General features: G+C 38.4%; 1 protein-coding gene across 9 annotated transcripts in view; it reads right to left on the bottom strand.

The window, feature by feature from the left end:
- The window catches only part of UNC79 (unc-79 homolog, NALCN channel complex subunit), a 240,367-nt gene extending 235,763 nt beyond the window's left edge, over positions 1-4,604 (bottom strand). For 8 of the 9 annotated variants that reach the window (XM_059182961.1, XM_059182963.1, XM_059182965.1 and 5 more), the window contains exon 1: positions 4,316-4,427. In XM_059182961.1, coding sequence (XP_059038944.1) covers positions 4,316-4,337 — 22 coding nt within the window. In that variant the 5' untranslated portion in view covers positions 4,338-4,427. Of the gene's footprint in view, positions 1-4,315; positions 4,428-4,500 lie in introns of those variants that run through there. The other variant, XM_059182968.1, reaches the window with a different exon arrangement.
- Between the last annotated feature and the right edge of the window lie 17,995 nt (positions 4,605-22,599).

Here is a 22,599-nt window from a genome sequence, read left to right as displayed (position 1 = left end):
ACAAGAGCTAAAGCCATGTGCTCTTTTTGCTACCACAAATACGATTAATAACCTACTCTAATTTTGGCATATATAAATAAAACTAGTTTTCCTATATAAGAAGTTAGCAATGTCTTTGTGCCAAGATTTCTAAATGCTACTTTGTGCTACTCAGTGCTTTTCTATTATAATATTAGTAATATAGTGGTATTCTATATATAATAATACAATGTGCATAAACATTTTTAAAATTATTTCTCTAAACATGGCCCTTAAAGATGCATGAGAAAGAACAAAGTTCAACTTCAAATCATAGTGCTAATTATTTCTACTCTTAAAAGTGTTTGTTCTTCATATAATCAAAAGGATTTTTAGTTACTGAGATAAAACATTGAGTAGGATAAATGCATTAAAAATAGCATATATTCACATTTCTATAATTAGGCATTTTGAGCTTATACTCAAACCTCAAGGTTAGGGTTTCTAAATTTGACAATCATTTTGATGGATATATATATAAGTGATTTGTGTTTATCAACTGCTACACTGTTGTCAAACCACAAAAGGTGATGGATAGGCACATAATGCTTTAGAAATACTCTGTTTGCGTGATTAGCCAGTGCCTTGCTAGATACACAAAGCCAAGGAATTGCCATGCAGATTCCTTCCCACCTAAAATGGGTTAGGCTGATTGCTGGAAAGGACTCAGAGACAAGGAAAGGAGAATAAAATATAATCCAATAGCCCATATCCCATTTAAGTAATATCATGGTAATTTTTTTTTCTGCTACACTCTGGGGGGCTAGATCCAAGTTTATAATTATCCTCATTTTAGCAGCAAGCACAAGATTTTATGTTTGATAATGATGATAATAATAGCTATTAACTCCCCATTGTGTGCCAGAATTCTGTGCTATGCACTTTTCATGGATCATCTCATTTAATCTTCACCACTAGGACTATCCCCATTTTATAGATAATGCAGTCAAGGCTTACGGAGGTTGGGTTAACTTGTCCAAGGTCACGGAAATTGCAAGAAGCAGAGCCAGGATTCATATCTAGGCAACAGTCTGATTCTAGAACTCCCAGTCTTAACTTCTGCTGTTATTAAAAATAAGCTTTTTTTGAAAGAGCACATAGAAATTACTCTGGATTATTTAATTTTAACTCTCAGAAGACAGAGGAAGGGAAAGGAGGTAGACTTCTCATAACTCCAAATAAAAGAATGACAAATCCTTATCTTTTCATTTCAGATTCTATATCAACTACAAAAACATTCTCACTACAGTGAACTTTGTAAGAAAAAGAAGCATTTGGAGGAAAAAAGTTTTAGCTCTGTGCAATCGCCTAAGAAATTGCTAGGAAGATTTCACCTTCTGTTATGATGTTCTGCACATAACACAGGAAGCAGACTGAATGTATAAAAACAGCTCCAAACTATATCTTAGCTAAAACTAACCTCTCTTTCATTATTGATACTTATTTCATACAAGAAAATACCACTACATAATAATAAAATCATTTTTCACATATCTGTGACACTTCAGATTTCAAAGGTAAATCACGTAATCTGTTTGGGTTGAAATGCAAGTGCTTCCTCTTGCTGGTTCAACCAAACTATGTCCACTTCCTGCACCAGTGAAATCTTTACCTACATCAAGAGCCCTCAGGAAGAAGTATAATAGAAATAATACTTTGACATTAAATTAAACCTAATTCTCCCTGCTTGGTCCTTAGGGAAGTGGTATTGTGCATACTCCTAAATGCAGAGGATAAACGAACTCTGTTCCCTCCCGTTCTGGTGATCTCCACATCTAGTAGGAGAAAAATCCCGTGGCCTTCCCTTCTCTTTCTCCTTCCTTCTAACCATATTCCTACCAAGTCCAAAGATAAAATATCACAGATCTGCAACTTCTCTTTATTAAAAAGTATTCACCCTTCATGAACATCAACCATGCACCTTTTCATGTCTTTGCTCTATTTTCAGGTATATAATGTATACTAGAGTGACAATCCATTCATGTTAGTGCATGTAAGAGAGAGAAAAAGAGAAATTCCTAACTTCACTCTAAATAAAGACACCTAAAAACACTCAAAGCATCTCTATCCTTTTCACAGTCTACTCCCATTTACCTCCTTTGCCCTCCACAACACAGGATTAAGCAAAAACAACTAACACTATTATTCCTTACTTCATAGATGGAAACTCTGAGGCACAAAAGTATTAAGTTAATTGTCCAATGTCACACAATTAATCAGAAGGGCATACAAAACACAAATCCACATGTTTTAGCTTCAAATGTGGTATCTTTCCCATCACCTACAGAGGAAAAAAAAATCAGTTTTACAAACAATTCTAAAATAGTTTCTTCACTACACACTACCTGCACTACACAACCAAATCCACTTGTAGATTTTATTCACCCTGGCAATAACTGCCCAAGAAAGAGACAAGACAAAGCATCCAGTGAATCTCAAAATATAACAAGGAAGAGAAAACACAGAATGAAGACAGTAACACTCCCTGGTTTTAACCTGAAGTTATGTAATATATAACTATAAAATCAAATGACAGGTGGTGGGTTTTTTAACAACACACTATAATAAAACATTCAAGGGTGTGATATTCTCAAGTGGGAAGTTCACAATGATTCCAACTATGTTACCATTTCTCAGAATATAATGCATTCAATTTTTTTGAAAGCCTCTGTAGAAGCAAAATTTATCTTTGAGGTTAAGATTTAACTTTTGAAAATGGTCCCCAAAAATCAAAAAAGACCTAACTATTTAGAAGAGACAGACTATTAGGAGGGAAATAACTATCATTTATTGAATACTTGCAATGGGCTAGGCTCACTACTCATTCTTTTATGTGTATCCCTTCATTTATAATCACAACAATCCCATCAGCACTATTAACCCAGGTTTACAAATGAGGAAATAAAGTTTCAAGAAGTCAGTTATCTTGCTCAAGGTCAAACAGTAAATGGCAGAACTAGGATTCAAACTCAGGTGTTCCAGATTCCAAAAATAACACTATAAAGAGGTACAAGCACTGGATGGTAGGTGGGCATAATCTCTAATGAACCATCAATCTGGCAATTCTATGAGCCTTCAGTTCATTTCCTCTATCTGGTGAATAAGTGACACATTCTTTATACATATTCTATAAAACATACTGCCCCAAAATATTGAGACTACTCTTCTGGGTGTCTCACAAAATGGCTTTAATAGCCATTCCAAAGAAGAATTACAAATACTTTTAAGTAGTGACAGGATGGCATTATCAACATAACCGTGTACTTCTTTGAAAGAAACAAGAGTCAATTAGATGAATAAGTTCTGGCATATTTGTTAAAAATTAAAACTTATTGCTTAACAAAAACATCTTTTATTTACAAACATAAGTTTAATTTCCTGGATCCCTCAAGAGCACTCAGGAAAATGTTTCACATTAATCAAACTACCAAGTACATACCAATGGCCTACAAATGCGCACTACAATAAGAGAGGCTATAGGAAGCATATTAGAAACTTCCTCTGTCTACAAGGAGTTTGCAGGTTGTTTCCAACCAAACACACAGTCAATCATTACTAAGACAACTAAAACCCTCCGGTTATTTGTTATAGTTTGTGTCAGCTGCCCTACAAAGGAAACCTCTTTGGAAGAATAATTAGATCATTTTCCCTGAGCCCCTTTCACCTTCATGCAAAGCACCAACTCTTGCTTTAACCTACGGTTGTGTTTAGTTTTGCATTAGTGTGGGTATTCGGGAGTTGATTTTCCTCGCACTGGTCCAGAATTCTGCCTGACTCCCGGCTCCCTCCCCCTTCTCTCCTTTCTCGCCTCTCCAACCCGAAGTGGAAACTGCGGACTCAAACTCCCCTATGGTTCCAGCACCTAGAACTGGGCATGCTCAGAAGGCCAGGCAGGCTTTGGTTGCACTGACAGTTCCCCGCCCCTGATTTGCCGCTGCCCCCCTTCCCCCACTCCAACAAGAGATACTGAAATGTTTATCTGAAAGATATGAGGCCTCTTTTTCCCGAGAATGACCCCATTTTAATTTCATTTCCCAGGGTCTTTCCATCTTGCGAAACCCCACCAAGAGCCCGAGGAAGACCGCATTATTTTTCAGCACCAGGGACAGCGCCGCGTTGACATTAACGTCCACCCTCCCCCACCTTCTCTTCCGCCCCCCACCCCCCACTCGCCCCAACCTCAGCCCCCACCCCCGCACCAGCACGATGCCAAGGTCTCCCGGCAGCCGCAAACGCCGCAACTGCAATAGCTCCCAGCCGGAGGCCGGGCCGGAACGCCGGGCCGGCTGCTACTTACACTGCTCCGCTTTGGTGGACATGGTGCTGTCCAGATGGAAAGGCTTTGCCCCAAAATCTGTGTCGTGTGAGCTCCCTCGCTCCGCCAGCGATGTTGCGAGGAAAAGAGCGCATACCCCCCACCCCCCACCCCCTCGCTTTCCCCCTCCCTTAGGCCCGTGTCGCTACCATTCGGACAAAACGCACATCAAATTGCAGAATTCGGTCCCGGAAGGTTAGGAAATCGCCCCCGGAGAAATGGGTGGGATTTAATAGGCGGCCAAAGGCTTCCTGTCCGTCCCCTCCTGGAGCTGCCCGCGTTGATGTGGGCGGGGAGACCGAAAGGAGAGAGCAAGCTGCGGCTCCTGGTGAAATGGGAAAATGGGCTCGACCGGGGGAGGAGTATTTCCATTCATAAGGCACTCGGAGGGGACGGGTGTTTCCCAGAGAAAAGCCTCTTAAAGTGCCGGAGTCCCCGACCATTTGGATCTCCCATTGGCGTTCTCCGGGCCTGTAAATCCTGCTCCGGGAGCAGCCCCCGGTGCCTCAACGGGGCGACCAGAGAGGGACACAGGTGCGTCCCACGTTTGGTTTCAACCTCCCGGAGGAAGGCGGGGGAGGCGGATCCGGGGCGGACTGGAGACAGCCGGGGCCGGAGGGCGGCGAGGACGCTCCTGAGGATCGCGAGGAAGGAAATGCAGAAGTAACCCTCAGCATGGCTTCCCGGCGTGCTGTGGTCCGTGCCCTCTGCCTCCCCTCTCTGATGGGCTCTCCTGCTGATGATTAGGATGGGAGGTCCCACTGCCTGGGGGCTGGGAGAAGACTTTGGAAGTTGGGGCTAGGGAAGGAGGAGATTTCCACGGAGGGTGAAGCTGGAAGGGCCACAGAAAAGAAAAATGAAAGACGAGACAGAAGGAAGCCAGGTGTGCTCCCTTTCAACCACCCAGGATGGAAACAGAAACGTTAGGAAGCCCCTCTGCTGGAAAACCAAACGAAGCCAACCAACGGAAAGGGGCATCATGCATATTAATAGGAAAATGCTTAAGAGAATCAACAACAGAGTGAACGGATGTTCTGAGCCTGGACTCGGGAGGCAAGAAGAACCAGATTCAAGACCCAGTTCCAGTACTTACTCATTTTAAGACCAATCTTTTAATCTCCCCGAGCCTCGGGCTCTTCATCTGTGAAATGAGAATAAAACCTGCTTTGTCACTTAAAGAATTATTGGACAGATCAAATGGCATCGTGGATGCAAAAATCCTTTTAAAATTAAAGTACTGTACATTTACTAACCATTATGATACTCAATTCAAATAACCTAAATAGTTTTTGAAAGGTAACAGTGATCAAAGCAAGTTGATTTTGCAATAGCTATGGAAATAACACTGTAAGAGTTGACCAATTATTTTTAATACAAATAACTGCACTGACTAAATCAATGTTTTTCCATCTTACCGAAAAATAATAATCCTTGGGGCGCCTGGCGGGCTCAGTCAGGAAGAGCATGTGACTCTTGGTCTGGAAGTCCCGAGTTCAAGCCCCATACTGGGTGTAGAGATGACTTAAATAAATAAAATTTTTAAAAGTAAAATAAAATAAAGAAAAAACAATCCTTGTTTTAGGGAAAAGATGTTAAATTGTACATGATATGTACAACACATTCGAAAGAAATCTTAGACAATGAAAAAAAAAAATCTGTGACCACATAGCAAGAAAATATGTTTCTGAGTAAACTAAAGAAGTCTTTAGACAGCAAGGAAATTGCCCATTATAACATATAAAGGGCCAAGCTTCATAATATTGGCCAAAAGGCACATAAAATGTTAGTGATTTAGCTGTTTGGGGTGTATACACAACTAGACTATGTCACCTTACTCACTGATTGACAGGTTGGTCTGGCTAACCAGGCTGATCATCTTATACCATTGTTCATTCCCAAAAATACATCTCAAAGAGAATTCATTCTTCAGTCAAAGATAAGTGATGATGTAAAGAATTATGGTGAAGAGTTAATTTTGGGTAAAAAGTTGGAATCATTCTGAAAGGAAATATGAATATAATATAAATCTCTGAAAATGTCAAACATTCTGTGTGATTAAAAGAAAGCTCAGGGCCACCTGGGTAGCTCAGTCGGTTAAGCATCTGACTCTTGATTTTGGCTCTGGTCCCGAGATCAAGCCCCACATGGGCTCCTTGCTCATGGGGTTGGGGGGGGGGGGTCTGCTTGGTATTCTCTCTCTCTCTCTGCCCACCAACCCCACTCTCCTCTCTCTCTCAAATAAATAAATCTTTAAAAAGATAATAAAATAAAATTCAATAATTTATTCAGAAATATCCGGGAGGCTTGAGACTTTGATAAAGAAAACAGTAATTGGGAAGAAAAAAAAATTGGATAACCCAGAAACAAGCAACAAAGCATGGGTTGGAAACTACTCTCTCCAGTCTAACGCTCTCCCAACTGAGCTATTTCAGCTGTTCATTGGAAACTACTCTCTCATGGCCTGCTTACCAAAATTGCTATTTGTCGTCAATTAAACCTCCTACTACCCCAGTGAAAGAGTATACCATTGTTAAGGGATATGGACTCAGGAGTTAGGTAGCCTTCCTTTGAATTCCAGTTCTGCCTAGATGTGACCTTGAGTAAATTACTTCTATACGTCTCAATTTCCTCACCTGCAAAATGCTCATAATAGGGCGCCTGGGTGGCTCAGTGGGTTAAGCCGCTGCCTTCGGCTCAGGTCATGATCTCAGGGTCCTGGGATCGAGTCCCACATCGGGCTCTCTGCTCAGCAGGGAGCCTGCTTCCCTCTCTCTCTCTCTGCCTGCCTCTCCATCTACTTGTGATTTCTCTCTGTCAAATAAATAAATAATAAATAAAATCTTTTTTAAAAAATGCTCATAATAATATAGCTACCTCTAAGGTTGTTGTCAGGATTAAGTGAGTTTGTATAAAGAACTAGAAAAATCCCTAACACATTTTAAATGACATGAGAATCTAGAATAATCCCTGGTACATAGGAGTGTTTGCTTTATTTTAGCATTACAGTTCAAGCCATTCAAATGCACCCATTCTGTTGAGGTTAGTTCTGTTTCAAACCCTTCAAAGACTGAAATCACCCATATACCTGATACTCTAATTAACAACCTAGGTTCTTAGAACCTCAACCTTCTAACATGTCCATTGAGCTAATTCACTAACCTGGATCATATCCATTACCCAGTTTCTCCACTCCAACAAATGACCTCAATTACTACTTCAAAGAAACAAAGATGAACCTCTCCTTTTTGTCTCCACCTACCTGTGTCAACCTTTCTTTCTTTTATTCGATTACAAAAGGAGTCACTGCGAGGTGAAATGCCCTTTTCTTCTAACACTATACCTGTAATTAAAAGTGCTCCCGTGAATTGTCCTTTCTTTCCAGCTTTTTAAGTTTCTATCTTTTCAATGGATTCTTCCGTTCTGCTCACAAACATAAATCCTGGGAAAGCTGTACTTGTCTTAATACTAAATAAGTGATCTCCATTTCTCCACCTACTGCCTTTATGTCTTCAGCATCCCACCTATTAGCAAGTCCTTGCTGAAACAGTTCCTCTCAATAGTCACTAATAATTTCCTAATAGTCTACTACAATTACCTTATCTCCTGGTAACTAATTCTAGCATTTCAAATATTTCCCTATTCATTTTTGAAATTCCTTCATCCTTTAAGTTCTATGCTACAATATTCTGAAGAAATCTTCCCCAAACCTTTTAATGTTCTTTTGCTTAATAAAGTATTTCCCCCCATAAAAATACTTTAAAAAGTATCATAACCAGATCTTAATATTTTATCATAGTTTCATTACTTTATTATTTTTTTAAAGATTTTATTTATTTGTTTGACAGAGAGATCACAAGCAGGCAGAGAGGCAGGCAGAGAGAGTGGGGAAGCAGGCAGAGAGCCCCATGTGGGGGCTCGATCCCAGGACCTGAGATCATGACCTGAGCCAAAGGCAGAGGCTTTAACTCACTGAGCCACCCAGGCACCCCAGATACTTTATTTTTAAGAAATAAAACATTTTAGCTTCAAGAGAAGCCCCCATAAAACTTAGCTAAATTTGTGGTTAATCAAGCCTTCATATATTTATTCTATTCATTTATTCATTCAGCAAATACTTACTGAATACCTATTATATATATCCCTGGGGATACTACAGTGAACAAAGAAATACCCATCTCTGCCTTTATGGACCTAATAGTCTGGTGGAGAAGACAAAAAAAAAATTAAATGAATAAAACATGTAGTACATTATACACTGATAATTACATAAAAGAAAAGAGTACCAAACCAGGGGAAAGAGATTCAAAGTATGGAAAGAGATTGGAATTTTAGATAGGACAAAATTTTGCATAGGGTAACTAAAGACACACTATAAATATATCTCAAACAATATGTATTATTTCACATATTTTTTAACTTTATATATCATATGTATCTTTCTGATACTTACACTTTTTTTAAGATTTTATTTATTTATTTGGCAGACAGAGATCAGAAGTAGGCAGAGAGGCAGGCAGAGAGAGAGGAAGAAGCAGGCTCCCCGCTGAGCAGAGAGCCCGATGCGGGACTGGATCCCAGGACCCTGGGATCATGACCTGAGCCGAAGGCAGAGAACCCACTGAGCCCCCCAGGTACCCCTGATACTTGCACTTTTTACTCAACATCACATTTTGACTTAATCACTTTGGCATATACGACATTAATTTATTTGTCTTTACTACTGTATAGCATTTCATTTTATAAGTATCCCACAATTTATTTACCTCCTGTCTTATTGATGAGCAGGTTGGTTATTTGCAATTTTTTCCTATTACCAAAAAGACTGCAGTGTTCAGTCTTACACATCTGTGCATGCGCAAAATTGCTCTAGGATAGTCTCAACTTCAACTTTCAGTAGATATTGCCAATTGCTTACTAAAATCACTGTGTCAACCTATACTCCCTCCAGGTTCCACTTCCAGTATAGCCATCAATAAATGACTCATGGAGTCCTCTCAAAGATAAGCTACAAACTAAATAAAATATAAAAACAAACAAAATAAAACATAACCTACCTGGAGCAGTTGGGGACTAGCCAAGAGCAGATAGATTCTGGAGAGGTGTTAACCCTTCGAGGAAGTGAATGGCACAAGAATATCGGTTTCCATACTTTATGGCTTTTAGCCTGCGAGATGATGGCTTTAGTTTGTGCAACACAGTTGTGTTAAAATTCCAATAGCTTGCTCACAGAATTTTTTGTCTGAATTACCAAAGCACATAGTTTAAAACAACCATATCTATTGGAAATGGAAAGGGGAACCATTAAAAAGAGAGAGCCAGAGAGGAGGAAATGTAAATTATGTTGCTCTGTACAAATCTCTAGCTTATCCCCAAACCATACAGTTGCAGGGCTATGTCCACACAACAACAGTGCAGCTAGGGATAAACGAACTACACTCAGAATTAAGCATCCATCCAAGAGTCAGTTTGTAGTATAAGTCTGTTTAAATTACCTACTAAAACAAAAAACCAACAGCATTTATAGGAATATAACAAAACACAGAGTCTTCACAGCATGACATTCACACACCCAGAACAAAATTCAAACTTACTTGACACAGAAATAGGATCTTTTCTTAAGGAAAAAAAAAAAAAAAAAAATCCAGAATTGGAATTAGCAAAGATTTGAAAGCCTAATTCTGCTCAGTGAGGTAAAAGAAAATATGCTCAAAATGAGTGAAAAGATAAGAATACTAGCAGAGAAACAGAAAGTTATGTTTTGTTTTGTTTTTTAAGAGCCAGCTGGACATTTGGAACATAAAAATACGGTTTTCAAATCAAAATTTCACTGGGTGGACGTAATGGAAGAAAACAGATTAAAGTCAGTAAACTTGAATATAAATCTCCGGAAATTATCCAATACGAAGAACAGAGAGAGGAGAAAGATGGAACAAAACAAACAGAGCCTTGAAACCTTTGGGTTAGTGGCAAACTGTCTAACATATGTGTTATATTAGTCATAGAAGGAAAGGATAGAGAACAAGGAAGGGGAAAAAAAAAAGAAAGAAAGAAATGATGGCTGCAGGGTGGGACAGCTGTGTGGCTCAGTGGGTTAAGTGTCTGCCTTCAGCTCAGGGCATGATCTCAAGGCCCTGGAATTGAGCCCCATGAGGGGCTCCCTGCTCATAAGGGAGTCTGCTTCTCCCTCTGCCCCTCCCACCTGCTTGCTCATTCTCTCTCTCTCTCTCTCAAATAAATAAAAAAATATTTTTTGAAAAAAGAAAGGCTGAAAAAAAACCACACCAATTTGGTGAAATGAAATTTACAGATTAAAAAAAGCCTTTCAAACATCTAAACATGAGAAACACAAAGAAAATCACGTCCAGGCACATCAGATTCCAACTGACAAAAACCAAAGGAAAAAGGAAATCTTGGAAGCAACCAGAGAAAAATGACAACTGCTTACAGGAAAATATCAATTCTATCAGCCACTGGTTTCTAATCAGAAATTATGGAGGTCAGAAAATAATGAATCACATCTTTAAAGTATTGAAAGGAAAATGTAAACTGTCAGTGCAATATTCTATATCCAGAAATATCCTTCAAAGATGAACACAAAGCAGAAACATTTCAGATGAAAGAAAACTAAACAAATTTGTCAACAGATCTGCACTCTAAGAAACACTGAAAGAAATTCTTCAGATTCATGAAAAATGATACAAGATGAAAACTCAGATCTTCTCCCAGGCTGCAGCTTGTTTTTTGTTTGATTATTTATTTATAGTCTATTTCACACAAATTTTAAAATGCAGGGGATCCTGGGTGGCTCACTTGGTTAAGCATCTGCCTTTGGCTTAGGTCATGATCCGAGAGTCCTAGGATTGAGTCCTGCATCGAGACTAAGCAAGGAGCCTTCTTTGCCCTCCCCCAACCCTGATGCTTTCTCTTTCCATCTCTCTCTCTCTCAAATAAATTAATAAAATATTTTTTAAAAATGTAAATGTAGCCAAATTTATCAATGTTTTTCTTCATAATGTTTGCTTTTTGTATTTCAAGAAATTCTTTCCTATTCCCCAAGGTTGTAAGATACTCCTATATTTCATTCTAAAAGTTCTAAAGTTATACTTTTACATTTAAGTGTTTATTATAAATTAAATTTGTTTTTTGTATACTGTGAGCTAGAGTCTACTTTTTCCATATGGATAAGTATCATGCTTAACAAAATTTGTTAAATTCTTCCCTAACAATTTCTAATCCCATGCCAACTTTGTCGTAAGTCAACTTTTTATATATGCACAAAGCTGTCAAAAAAATTTTCTCCTTTTCTCCCACCTTATTTTAATAAAACAATTTCTGGGGTGCCTGGGTAGCTCAGGCAGTTAAGTTTCAGCTCGGGTCCTGGTCCCAGGGTCCTAGGATGGAGCCCCACATTGGGCTCCCTGCTCAGTAAGGAGTCTGCTTCTTCCTCTCCCTTTGTTGATCCCTCTGCTTGTGCTCTCTCTCTCTCAAATAAATAAAACCTTAAAAATAAATAAAAATGGGGCACTTGGGTGGCTCACTGGGTTAAGCCTCTCCCTTCAGCTCAGGTCATAATCTCAGGGTCCTGGGATCGAGCCCCACATCGGGCTCTCTGCTCCGCAGGGAGCCTGCTTCCCTCTCTCTCTCTGCCTGCCTCTCTGCCTACTTGTGATCTCTTTTTCTCTGTCAAATAAATAAAAAAATAAAATCTTTTTAAAAATAAATAAATAAATAAATAAAAATTTATTTATCTCTCTGCTCATAGACAGTGCTTTTAGTCTTTTACTTTTACAGATTTTAAAATAAAATGTAGAACTATGAATTTTTCTAACAAACTCAAACTATCAATATTTCTATCATCTTTGCAATTGAACATGATTCCCCATTTTGTTACTGTTGTTTAGAGCTTCAGTTTGCCTTTTAAAATAAAACTTATTCATTTCATCAACATATTTTATCAATTGCTGTGCTCACAATGATTTCTTGTATGCCATACCTTAATTCTGAGTTCTCTTTTCTTTCTTACTGAAGAACATTCTTCTTTTTCTTTTTTTAAGATTGATTTATTTATTTGAGAGAGAGAGAGAGCACAAAAGAGAAAGCAGGGAGAGGGCTTGGGGGGAGGGACAAGAAGACTCTGGGCTGAGCATGCAGCCCAACAGGGACTTCAGTCTCATGACCCTGAGATCATGACCTGAACCAAAATCAAGAATCATATACTTAACAGTCTGAGCCATCCAGGCATCCCACTGAAGTACACTCTTTTTTTTTTAAGTATGTAGCTAGAGAACTTCCATAGACTGAAGTGTTTCTCTTTTGACCCACACTCTCATGTGTATTTAGCTGGGTATAAGATTAATTTTTCTCTTGAAGACAAACCATAAGAGACTCTTAATCTCAAGAAACAAACTGAGGGTTGCTGGTGGAAAGGAGGGTGGGAGTGATGGGTTGGCTGAGTGACGGACATTGGCGAGGGTATCTGCTATGGTGAATGCTGTGAATTGTGTAGGACTGAAAATTACAGACCTGTACCCCTGAAGCAAATAATACATTATATGTTAATTTTTTAAAAAAGATTAATTATTCTCTCAATATTTTGAAGATAATATTTCACTGCTTTCTGGGACCCTCTATTGATGAGAAGTTTGCTGTCACTCTCATTGCCCTTTATTAAATAATCCATTTTTCCCTCTTGGTAACAAGACATTATTTTGATCATCAGTGTTCTGCAGATCCACTACAATGTGTCTACCTGTAAATTTATTTTATCCTGTTTGGTATCAAGTGTACACTTTCTACCTGACAAGTCATGACATTTTTTAATTCTGGAAAACTGTCCACTATTTTCTCTTAAATATTTCTTCTCTACTGCCTCTTCCCTTTTCTCGTTGTGAAACTTTTTTTAATATTTATTTACAATAAATAAATAAATGCCCATTTGAGAGAGAGAGAGAGAATGAGCAGGGGATAGGCAGAGGGAGAGGGACAGAATCCTCAAACACAATCCCTACTGAGTATGGAGCCCAACATGGGGCTCAGTCCCAGAACCCCAAGATCATGACCTGAGCTGAAACCAAGAGCTAGGCACCGAACCAACTGAGCCACTCTGGCACCCCCTTGTTATGGAACTTCTATTTGATGTATTATAACCTCCCATTCTATTCATATGTCTTCATTACAGGTTCATATTCCTTTTTACCTCTCATGTTACAGTCTGAGTTAATTCCTCAGAATTATCTTTTAATTCACTGTTTCCATTTGTGTCCAATCTGGTGTATGTCCCAACTATTGAGATTTTAAATTCAATGATGTAAATTTTTCATTTTCATTCATTTAATTGTATTATTCATATCCACCTGTTCTCATTTCATGTATGTTTGATTTTTGTTCATAATTTTTCCTCTCTGTGAATTTTAGTCCTTCATCTAATCCTACACACACTTGTTTTAAGGTTTTTGACAGCTTGTTCCATAAAAAATAATTTTATTTATATTTTATTCATCTTATAATTTTTTTCTTGGCCATGTTTCTTGCCATTAGATTTCTTTGTAGAATTTTTGTTTCAGTGTATCTTGTGTATGAGGTTTTTGTTCTTATTTTTATTCTTCTTTCTCTTTTCCTCTGTGTTAAACCCTTCCTATCTAGCAATAGGTACTTTGTTTCTACCTAACTCCCTGGACAGCCAGTCATGAACCAGCTCTTATACCAGCAGATAAGATTATTAAATAGAGATATCACAAATCCAGCAACAAGTGATTAGGCAGTTTTGATTCTGTCCAAGTCTCAAGGCTATATCACTATCTTCCTGAATCTCTATGCTTACAGTGTGCTCTAAGCTGTATGTATTCCAAGCAGGAGCCAACAGTTTCCCAAACTCTTTTCTTGAGGTGGAGTAGAGCTGGGAAAAGCAGGAGACTTCAAGTAGTAAGTACAGCTGGCGAAGTACTCTTGGCTGAAGTACAGCTACCTGAAACACTTTAACCCCCATTACCGTGCAAGAACAGGCAAAGTACCATTGTCTACTTCCAGCCTAGAACCTAATTCACAAATTTGTATTTCAGTTGTTTCCAATTCATCTTGTTTTGAGCTCAATCATGCTTTATCTATCATTACTTTAAGTTTAGATCCAATTCATAAATATACTACCATGTTGGCCAAGTAGAATCTGACTACTCCATTGACTCTGTCATCTTCTGCATCCTGCCCCTTCTCCCCCAAATGGGAGTCATTTCTCGAAGCATCAGCTTTGGAATTCTTATCTTTCTTCTAAATCTCTCTTTCCTTCAGCTCTATCATCTACTCTCATGCTTCAACTACAAATAGTTGAATATTCTCAAATCTCTCTTTCTTTTTCTCCAGCCAATCTGCCAAGATTCAGGCTCATATTTTTAACTATTTGATGGATATTTATTTCTGGGTGTTCCATAAGTACAATAAATTCAAAATACATAAACCACACATTATTTTTCTACCCTATCAATACCTCTTCTGATTTATTTATCATAATGGGGCCATTATTCCCATTGTTGTCTAGACTTGAAGTCTTGGGCGCCTGGGTGGCTCAGTGGGTTTAAGCTGCTGTCTTTGGCTCAGGTCATGATCTCAGGGTCCTGGGATTGAGTTCCACATCGGGCTCTCTGCTCAGCAGGGAGCCTGCTTCCCTCTCTCTCTGTCTGCCTCTCCATCTACTTGTGATTTCTCTCTGTCAAATAAATAAATAAAATCTTTTTAAAAAAATGATCATCTCATTCCAGGCTCTATCTCAGCTTGTCATGGTTCCCATTCTTCCTAAGGCCAAGTAATTTAGCTTTTTCCCAGATTTTAGTGTGGAGAGAACTATTCTATCATGAATAAAAGGAATTTTCCTGTTATTCATGATAAAGAGAGGGAAAAGAGAAGAAAAAGTGGAGACAGAAAAATGATAGAAGTTTGTCCAAAAAATAAACTCAGTCTAGTGCTTGATCTCTTTTCTGTTCTTCTCTGCATCTTCAATAAAGTTAGCCAAAAAGTAAAAGTCTTGATGCAAGCAGATATTTTGTGGAAAGAAGAGTCTGGGCTTGGTGGTCAGGATAATATGAAGTAACACTAACATAATGTCAGAGATGTACGAGTAGAGGCTGAAAGAAGAACAAGTAAGTACCAAAGAAATGCTAATTTGGCCAATTTAACCAGATCTCTATGGCAAAGAAAGACTCCAGCTAACATCTGGATTGCCCCCACAGTAAAACTTCCACTACTTGTTATAAATCTTGGTTCCATGGAAGCAAGTGGGCCACACTAACACACTAAATTCCTTGTGTCTATAAAATGGGTAATGATTACTACTTCAAAAGGTCGGATGTGAGGATTAAATACAAACTACACATGTAAAGTGCTTAGCACCATGTTTGGCATATATTAAGTATCTAATAAAATTAGGCCTCTCTTTTTCAAGAGAATTTCAATTTCAATTTTTACAAGAATTGTAAGAGGTGAATAGAAAAAAAATAGAAAAAAATTACTATACAGAATAGACCCACCATTAATTCATGTTGTCTAATTTAAATAGAGCCTAGCAATCATTTCACAGATTTCTTTTTGATTCCCTGCTTTATTCTGTTCTAGATAATTTCCTACTTTAAAATGATCTTATTCTCCAATACTATTTCACCAAGAAATATGATATAACCCAAAATAAGTTCCCATGTTTACCTCAACATGTACCTTCCATTTCATATTCATTTCTACCTTTATGTCTGTGGGTACATGAAGTAATTCCTTAACTTCTTGCTTTTCCAAACCCCGTTATTCAAAGAGCAGTTTTCACTCCTACATGAAGACCCTCCTGACTACTGCAGCGATTACTGATTTCCCTCTCCTCTAAAACCTTTCAACATTTATATACTGAAAATTTCAGGAAATCTTAAGCTATCTTGACATTATTCAACGCTTTGTTATGGTTTTGTCTTGAATTTTGAACTACAACTAATTGACCTGGTGCAACTCCTATAAGCCACAATACCTATACCACACTGCCCCAGGAACAGGCAATGAACATCAGGTACACAGAGCTTTCTAACCCAGTCTGCTACTCAACACCTCAGACTTAAACTAACCACTGGGCCTACTTATGTGATTAGGTGCTACCAGTTATGTGAGATGTTCTTCTACTTCTGACCACATTTCCAAGTTTATGTGTAAAACTTATGTATCCTTCCAAATCTATGTGCAATAATATAATCTAGTCCCCCGCTTTGGCTCTTTCCCATAATGTTGCTGCTTCACTATCCTGGATTACCTTGGCTTACTAAAGCCCTCTAGTTATACTCAATCTTGTGTCTGGCGCAACAACCCACCTAACTCATTTGTCCCGATCTGGTAGATAGGACAAAATCACAAGATTCCCATGGCACCCAAAAATATGTATCTTGTGTTTCTATGTACCCACATCATGTAAAACAGAGCAGCTAAGATCTTCATAGTTACAGAGGAGATGTCAGTGAAAAGAGGGAGTAAGAACTTCTGAAAATTCTTTATAAAAACAAGAAGAAAACTAAGCAAAAATTGTTGGGACCATTTTCTAAACTCTGGAAATTAACTAAATCCAGGCAGCATTTAAAAACAAAAACAAAAACAAAGAAGCAAACAAACAAAAACTGAGTCTCAGTAAGAACAAAGCTAGGGGAAGTATTTTAACTTCCCCTAGACACATCCTCCACTTGTGTTGAAAACTAACAGACTGCAATTGCCGTGAAAACTAGCAGCTGGCAGCTACTAGATGGGGCTGAATCAGCTTGGGGTTTCTTCAAAGCACAATTCAAAGAGAATTTTCATTATTTTATAAGCCTAATGGTTTCCTGAAAGATCACACTTACAAGGTTGTCTGTATTTGACATGACTTGGAACTTACCCAAGTACAAGTTCAGAAAGACTTTTCCTGAATCATTTGTAAAAAGACAATCTTTGGAAATTGTTTAACTTCACAGCTGCCTGAGGGGGTCTATAACATTTGGGGGCAAACAATAGACTACCTAGGGGTCTGATAAGCTGACCTAGGGGCACCTGGGTGGCTTTATCATTGTCTGTCTTTGGCTCGGGTCGTGATCTCAGGGTCCTGGGTTCAAGCCCCCCATCAGGCTCCCTGCTCCGCGGGAGGCCTGCTTTTCCCTCTCCCAGTCTCCCTGCTTGTGTTCCCTCTCTAGCTGTCTCTCTCTGTCAATTAAATAAATAAAATCTTAAAAAAAAAATAAAAAAGACTACCTAAAAAGTTTAAATGAAAAGATAGAGAATGAAGTGTTTTAGGGGCTTTGAAAAGCTCCAAACTCTTCATAAGAATCTATAAGGCATGGGGCACCTGGGTGGCTCAGTGGGTTGAAGTCTCTGCCTTCAGCTCCAGTCATGATCCCAGGGTCCTGGGATCGATCCCTACATCCAGCTCTCTGCTCAGCAGGGAGCCTGCTTCCTCTTCCTCTCTCTCTCTCTCTGCCTGCCTCTCTGCCTACCTGTGATCTCTATCTGTCAAATAAATAAATAAAATCTTAAAAAAAAAAAAAGAATCTATAAGGCTATTCACACATAAAGGGCTGTGCATATATGCACAGGTGTGCACATGCTTGGGAAATATCTAAGAAGGCCCTAATCTCTAATCTTTGGCTGACCATAAGACATTATATAGGAAGTGAAGGCTAAGATAGTTTTCAACTGCCAGAATGAGAGTTCAAGGTACACCCCCATACATACACAGACACACACACACACACACACACACACATCTCAGCAAAGACTGGAGGCTTATTGGTTCCAAACAGTCAAATCTCCATCCAATAATAATCTGATCACTAAGCTAACCAGAGACTTCAGTGGCCACACACAACAAAGAATACAGACTTTATTTTTACATAATTAATTAAGAACACTCATTAAGTAAATAGCTATAATAAACAATAACAAAAACAAACCCTGGAAAAGAAGAAAAACCTGATTTCCAGAGTTACTATATTAGGTTATTTTAAATGTCCAGTTTTCAACAATAAAAAAACTATGACACAGTCCAAGAAACAAGAATGTATGACCCATACACAAAAAAAAATAAAAGCAACCAATAAAAACTGGCCTTGAGAAAGCCCAATGGTCTGGATGAAGACTTAAATCAACTATTTTAAATATGTTCAAAGAACTAAGGAAATCACATCTACAGGACTAAAGGAAAATATGAGAACAATGTCTCACTAATCAAAAAATAGCAATAAAAAGGAAAACTTTTAAAGAGCCAAAGAGAAATTTTGGAGTTGAAAATGACAGTTTAACAAGGGCACCTGGGTGGCTCAGCTAGTTGAGTGTCTGACTCTTGATTTCAGCTCAGGTCGTGATCTCAGAGTTATGAGATCTAACATCCTACCCACCCCACCCCACACCATCCCATGCCCCATCAGGCTCTGCACTCAACAGGGAGTTGAGATTTTTTTTCCTTCCCTCTCCTGCTGCCCCTCCCCTTGCTCATGTGCTCTAAATAAATAAATAAATAAAATCTTTTTTTTTTTTTTAATGACAGTAACAAATTAAAAATTCACTAGACAGTCTCAAGGAAAGATTTAGACAGACAGAAGAAAAACATCAGGTAGCTTGAAGACAGCTCAATTGGAAGTGTCCATTATGGGGAACAACAACAAAAAGGAATCTTAAAACCTGAACACTGCCTCAGAGACATGTGGGACATCACTGAACATACCAACGTATGCATAGTGGAAGTCTCAAAGGAGAAGAGAGAAAGATACAGAAGTATTTGAAGAAATAATGGTTAAAACTTTAAAAGTCAGATATAAAATATTAATCTACACATCCAAGAAATTCAATAGATGCCTAGTGGGATAAATTCAGAAAGAGCCACACCTAGACACATACATCACAGTCAAACTATCAAAAGTCAAAGATAAACAGAATTTTTTTTTTAGATTTTTTTTTAACTTATTTATTTGACAGAAGAAAAAGAGATCACAAGCAGTGGAAGCAGCAGGCAGAGGGAGAGAAAGAAGCAGGCTCCTTGCTTAGCAGGAAGCCTGACATGGGGCTCAATCTCAGGACCCCAAGATCATGGCCTGAGCCAAAGACAGCCACTTAACTGACTAAGCCACCCAGGCTCCCCAATAGAATCTTGAAAGCAGCAAGAGAAAAGCAACTCATCACTTATATGTAAGCCTCAATAACATTTACAGCTGATTTCTCATCATAAACCATGCATACCAGAAACTGTGGGATGATATTTCCAAAGTACTGAAAGAAACAAAACAAAACAAAACAAAGCAAACCCTGTGAACCAAAAATCTATATCCAGAAAAGCTATGTTCAAAATTGAAGGCAAGAGGTACTTCAGTGGCTCAGTCAGTTAGGCTTCTGACTCTGGCTCAGGTCATGATCTCAAGGTCCTAGGGCAGAGCCCTGGGGCAGGGAGTCTCCTTATCCTTCTTCCTCTACCTATGCCCCTCCCCTGGCTCATGCTCACTCTCTCTCAAATAAATAAATATAATATTTTTTAAGATTTTATTTATTTCAGACAAGGAGATAGTGCACAAGCAGGGGGAGAAACAGAGGGAGAGGGAGAAGCAGGATCCCTGTTGAGCTCAATTCCAGGACCCTGAGATCATGACCTGAGCTGATGGCAGATAGATGCTTAACTGACTGAGCCAACCAGGAGCCCCAAATAAATAAAATCTTTTTTTTTTTTTTAATGAAGGTGAAATGAGAATTCATCACTAGCAGATCCCAAAAAGAAATTTTAAAGTGAGTCCTTGAAAAAAAAATGAAGGTACTCAAATCCACAAGAAGAAATACAGTACTGTCAAGGTAATTACACAGATAAATACAAGTTTAGCAAAACTGCATTTTTTTGTTTGTAACTCTTTTTTATCTTATATAATTTAAAATGCAGCTGAGTAAACCAATAATCATCAATCTATGTTGATATGAAGATAAAATGAGTTAATACAAGTAACACACCTATTAAGTATCATTATTATTCCTTATTATTCAGTGTATGTGAAACTGCAGTGGAAATAACCACCTAGCTAGTGAAAGTTAAGCAAACCTGATGACCAATGAGATAATAGATTTCACAGCCAAATAGCCTTCGTTTCTCTCTTTAGCATAGTAGAACTATTGGTGGAAACTGGAGGTTTGAAAGAAGTTAGTCATGGGTTCTAAGAATTCTGTTTAGAAGACATTTCGCTTGAAGTAATGATGGAATAGAACATTCACACATCCCAAAGAAATCTTAAAAAAAAAAAAAAATTGGACTGGAATTTGAATGGGAGATAAAGCCTAAAAGTTATCATCATAAAAGTGATGGTTGAAATAAAAGAATAATAGTAGTTCCCTAGGTGAAATAGCATACATTGAGAATAGCAGAGGACCAAGAATTGAAACTTTAAAGAAAACTGAAGAATGGGGGGAAACCGAGGCAAAGTATAAATATTTTCTAGGGAGAAACTAGCCGATCACACAACCAAAAGAAAAAGAATTCTTGAATTTCTAATAATAATGTGGCTTTTAAAAATTGGTTCAATTTGGGGCACCTGGGTGGCTCAGTGGGTTAAAGCCTCTGCCTTCAGCTCAGGTCATGATCCCAGGGTCCTGGGATGGAGCCCTGCATCAGGCTCCCTGCTCTGTGGGAAGCTTGCTTCTCTCTCTTCCACTCCTCCTGCTTGTGTTCCCTCCCTCTCTCTTTCTCTCTCTGTCAAATAAATAAGTAAAATCTTTTTAAAAAAGATTTTGTTTTTAAGTGATCTCTACAGCCAACGTGGGGCCTGAACTTACAACCTCAAGATCAAGAATCACATGGTCTACCAACTGAGCCAGCCAGATGCAGCTACCAGAAGAGTTCATACATGCACACTTCACATGGCTATTCTCCTGAAATGTAGTTTAATCTAGAAAAATGGGAAGCATACACAAGTAATGCTTTAATGTCTTTATCAGAAAATTATTCTTGATGGGTAAGAATTCTGGAAATAAGCCTATGTCATTTGACTCACTTTGATAAAGAAGGAAATCTTATTTCCTATGTTAATTATGCAGAACTATAACCTTTATTCTCAAAGTATTAGCTGAAGTAATCAAATATAAGGACCAGTTCCTGAAAAGAGCCCTATTTGAGTCCTGGGGTACTCCGAGAAACATTTACTGACTCCTACTATGTGAAATAGATTCTGCTACTCTTTCTCTAGAATATCAAATTCTCTCTCTGTTACTGGATATCTAGGTATCCACAAACTGGTATGCTACTTATTATGTATCTTTTTTCAAAGAATGCTCATAATTCAAGAATACCAACTATACTTTATCTTTGATGAAACAAATTCTAATAAATCAAATTCACTAAAGGTCTAGAGGGCCATTCTAACATTGTCATCTCTAAAACACATAAACTACAATTATTTCCTCCCCAGTTCTCTAATGCCATTTTTATCATGGAAAAGCACATACAGGGGGACCTGGGTGGCTTAGTCAGTTAAATGTCTGCCTTCAACTCAGGTCATGAGCCAGGGTCCTGGGATTGAGCCCCACATCAGGCTCCCTGGTTAGGGGGGAGTCTGCTTCTCCCTCTCCCTCTGCCACTCCCACTGCTTGTACTCTCTCTGTTAAATATATATATATATATACATATATATATATATATATATATATATATTTTTTTTTTTTAATGCACATACAGCAAAGCATGTAAAACATAAAGTGCACTTTAATGAATTGTTACATAAGCAAGCACCCATGTAATCACCAACCAGGTCAAGAAATAGGATATTAGGGGCACCTGGGTGGCTCTGGGGGTTAAGCCTCTGCCTTCAGCTCAGGTCATGGTCCCAGGGTCATGAGATCAAGCCCAGTGTCCGGCTTTCTGCTCAGCAGGGAGCCTGTTTCCCCACCACCACCACCACCACTCTGCCTTCCTCGCTGCTTACCTGGGATTGAGCCCCACATCAGGCTCCCTCTCTGTCTCTGTCAAATAAATAAATAAAATCCTAAAAAATAAAAAAAAAAGGAAACAGGATATTGCCAACATTACAAAAGCCTCTAACAGGCCCTTCACACTTAGAACCCTCCCTCAAGCTCAAAAGTAACAATTACCTAAATTTTGGAGTAATTATCTTCATGTTTATCCTTGTAAGGAGATATAGGGATGATTTTAAAATAACAGAAGTTTATTGAAAATTTATTTAGTCACTAAATAAAAATATCTGAACATAAAGTCAAAACTAAGGAATTATCACAATATACTTATAATTTTACTAATCTTC

The sequence above is a fragment of the Mustela lutreola genome, chromosome 7 (assembly GCF_030435805.1).
Source record: "Mustela lutreola isolate mMusLut2 chromosome 7, mMusLut2.pri, whole genome shotgun sequence".
NCBI classification, from domain to species: Eukaryota; Metazoa; Chordata; class Mammalia; order Carnivora; family Mustelidae; genus Mustela; species Mustela lutreola.
The sequence above is the reverse complement of the archived record's forward strand: the minus strand, read 5'-3'. Positions and strand labels throughout refer to the sequence as shown.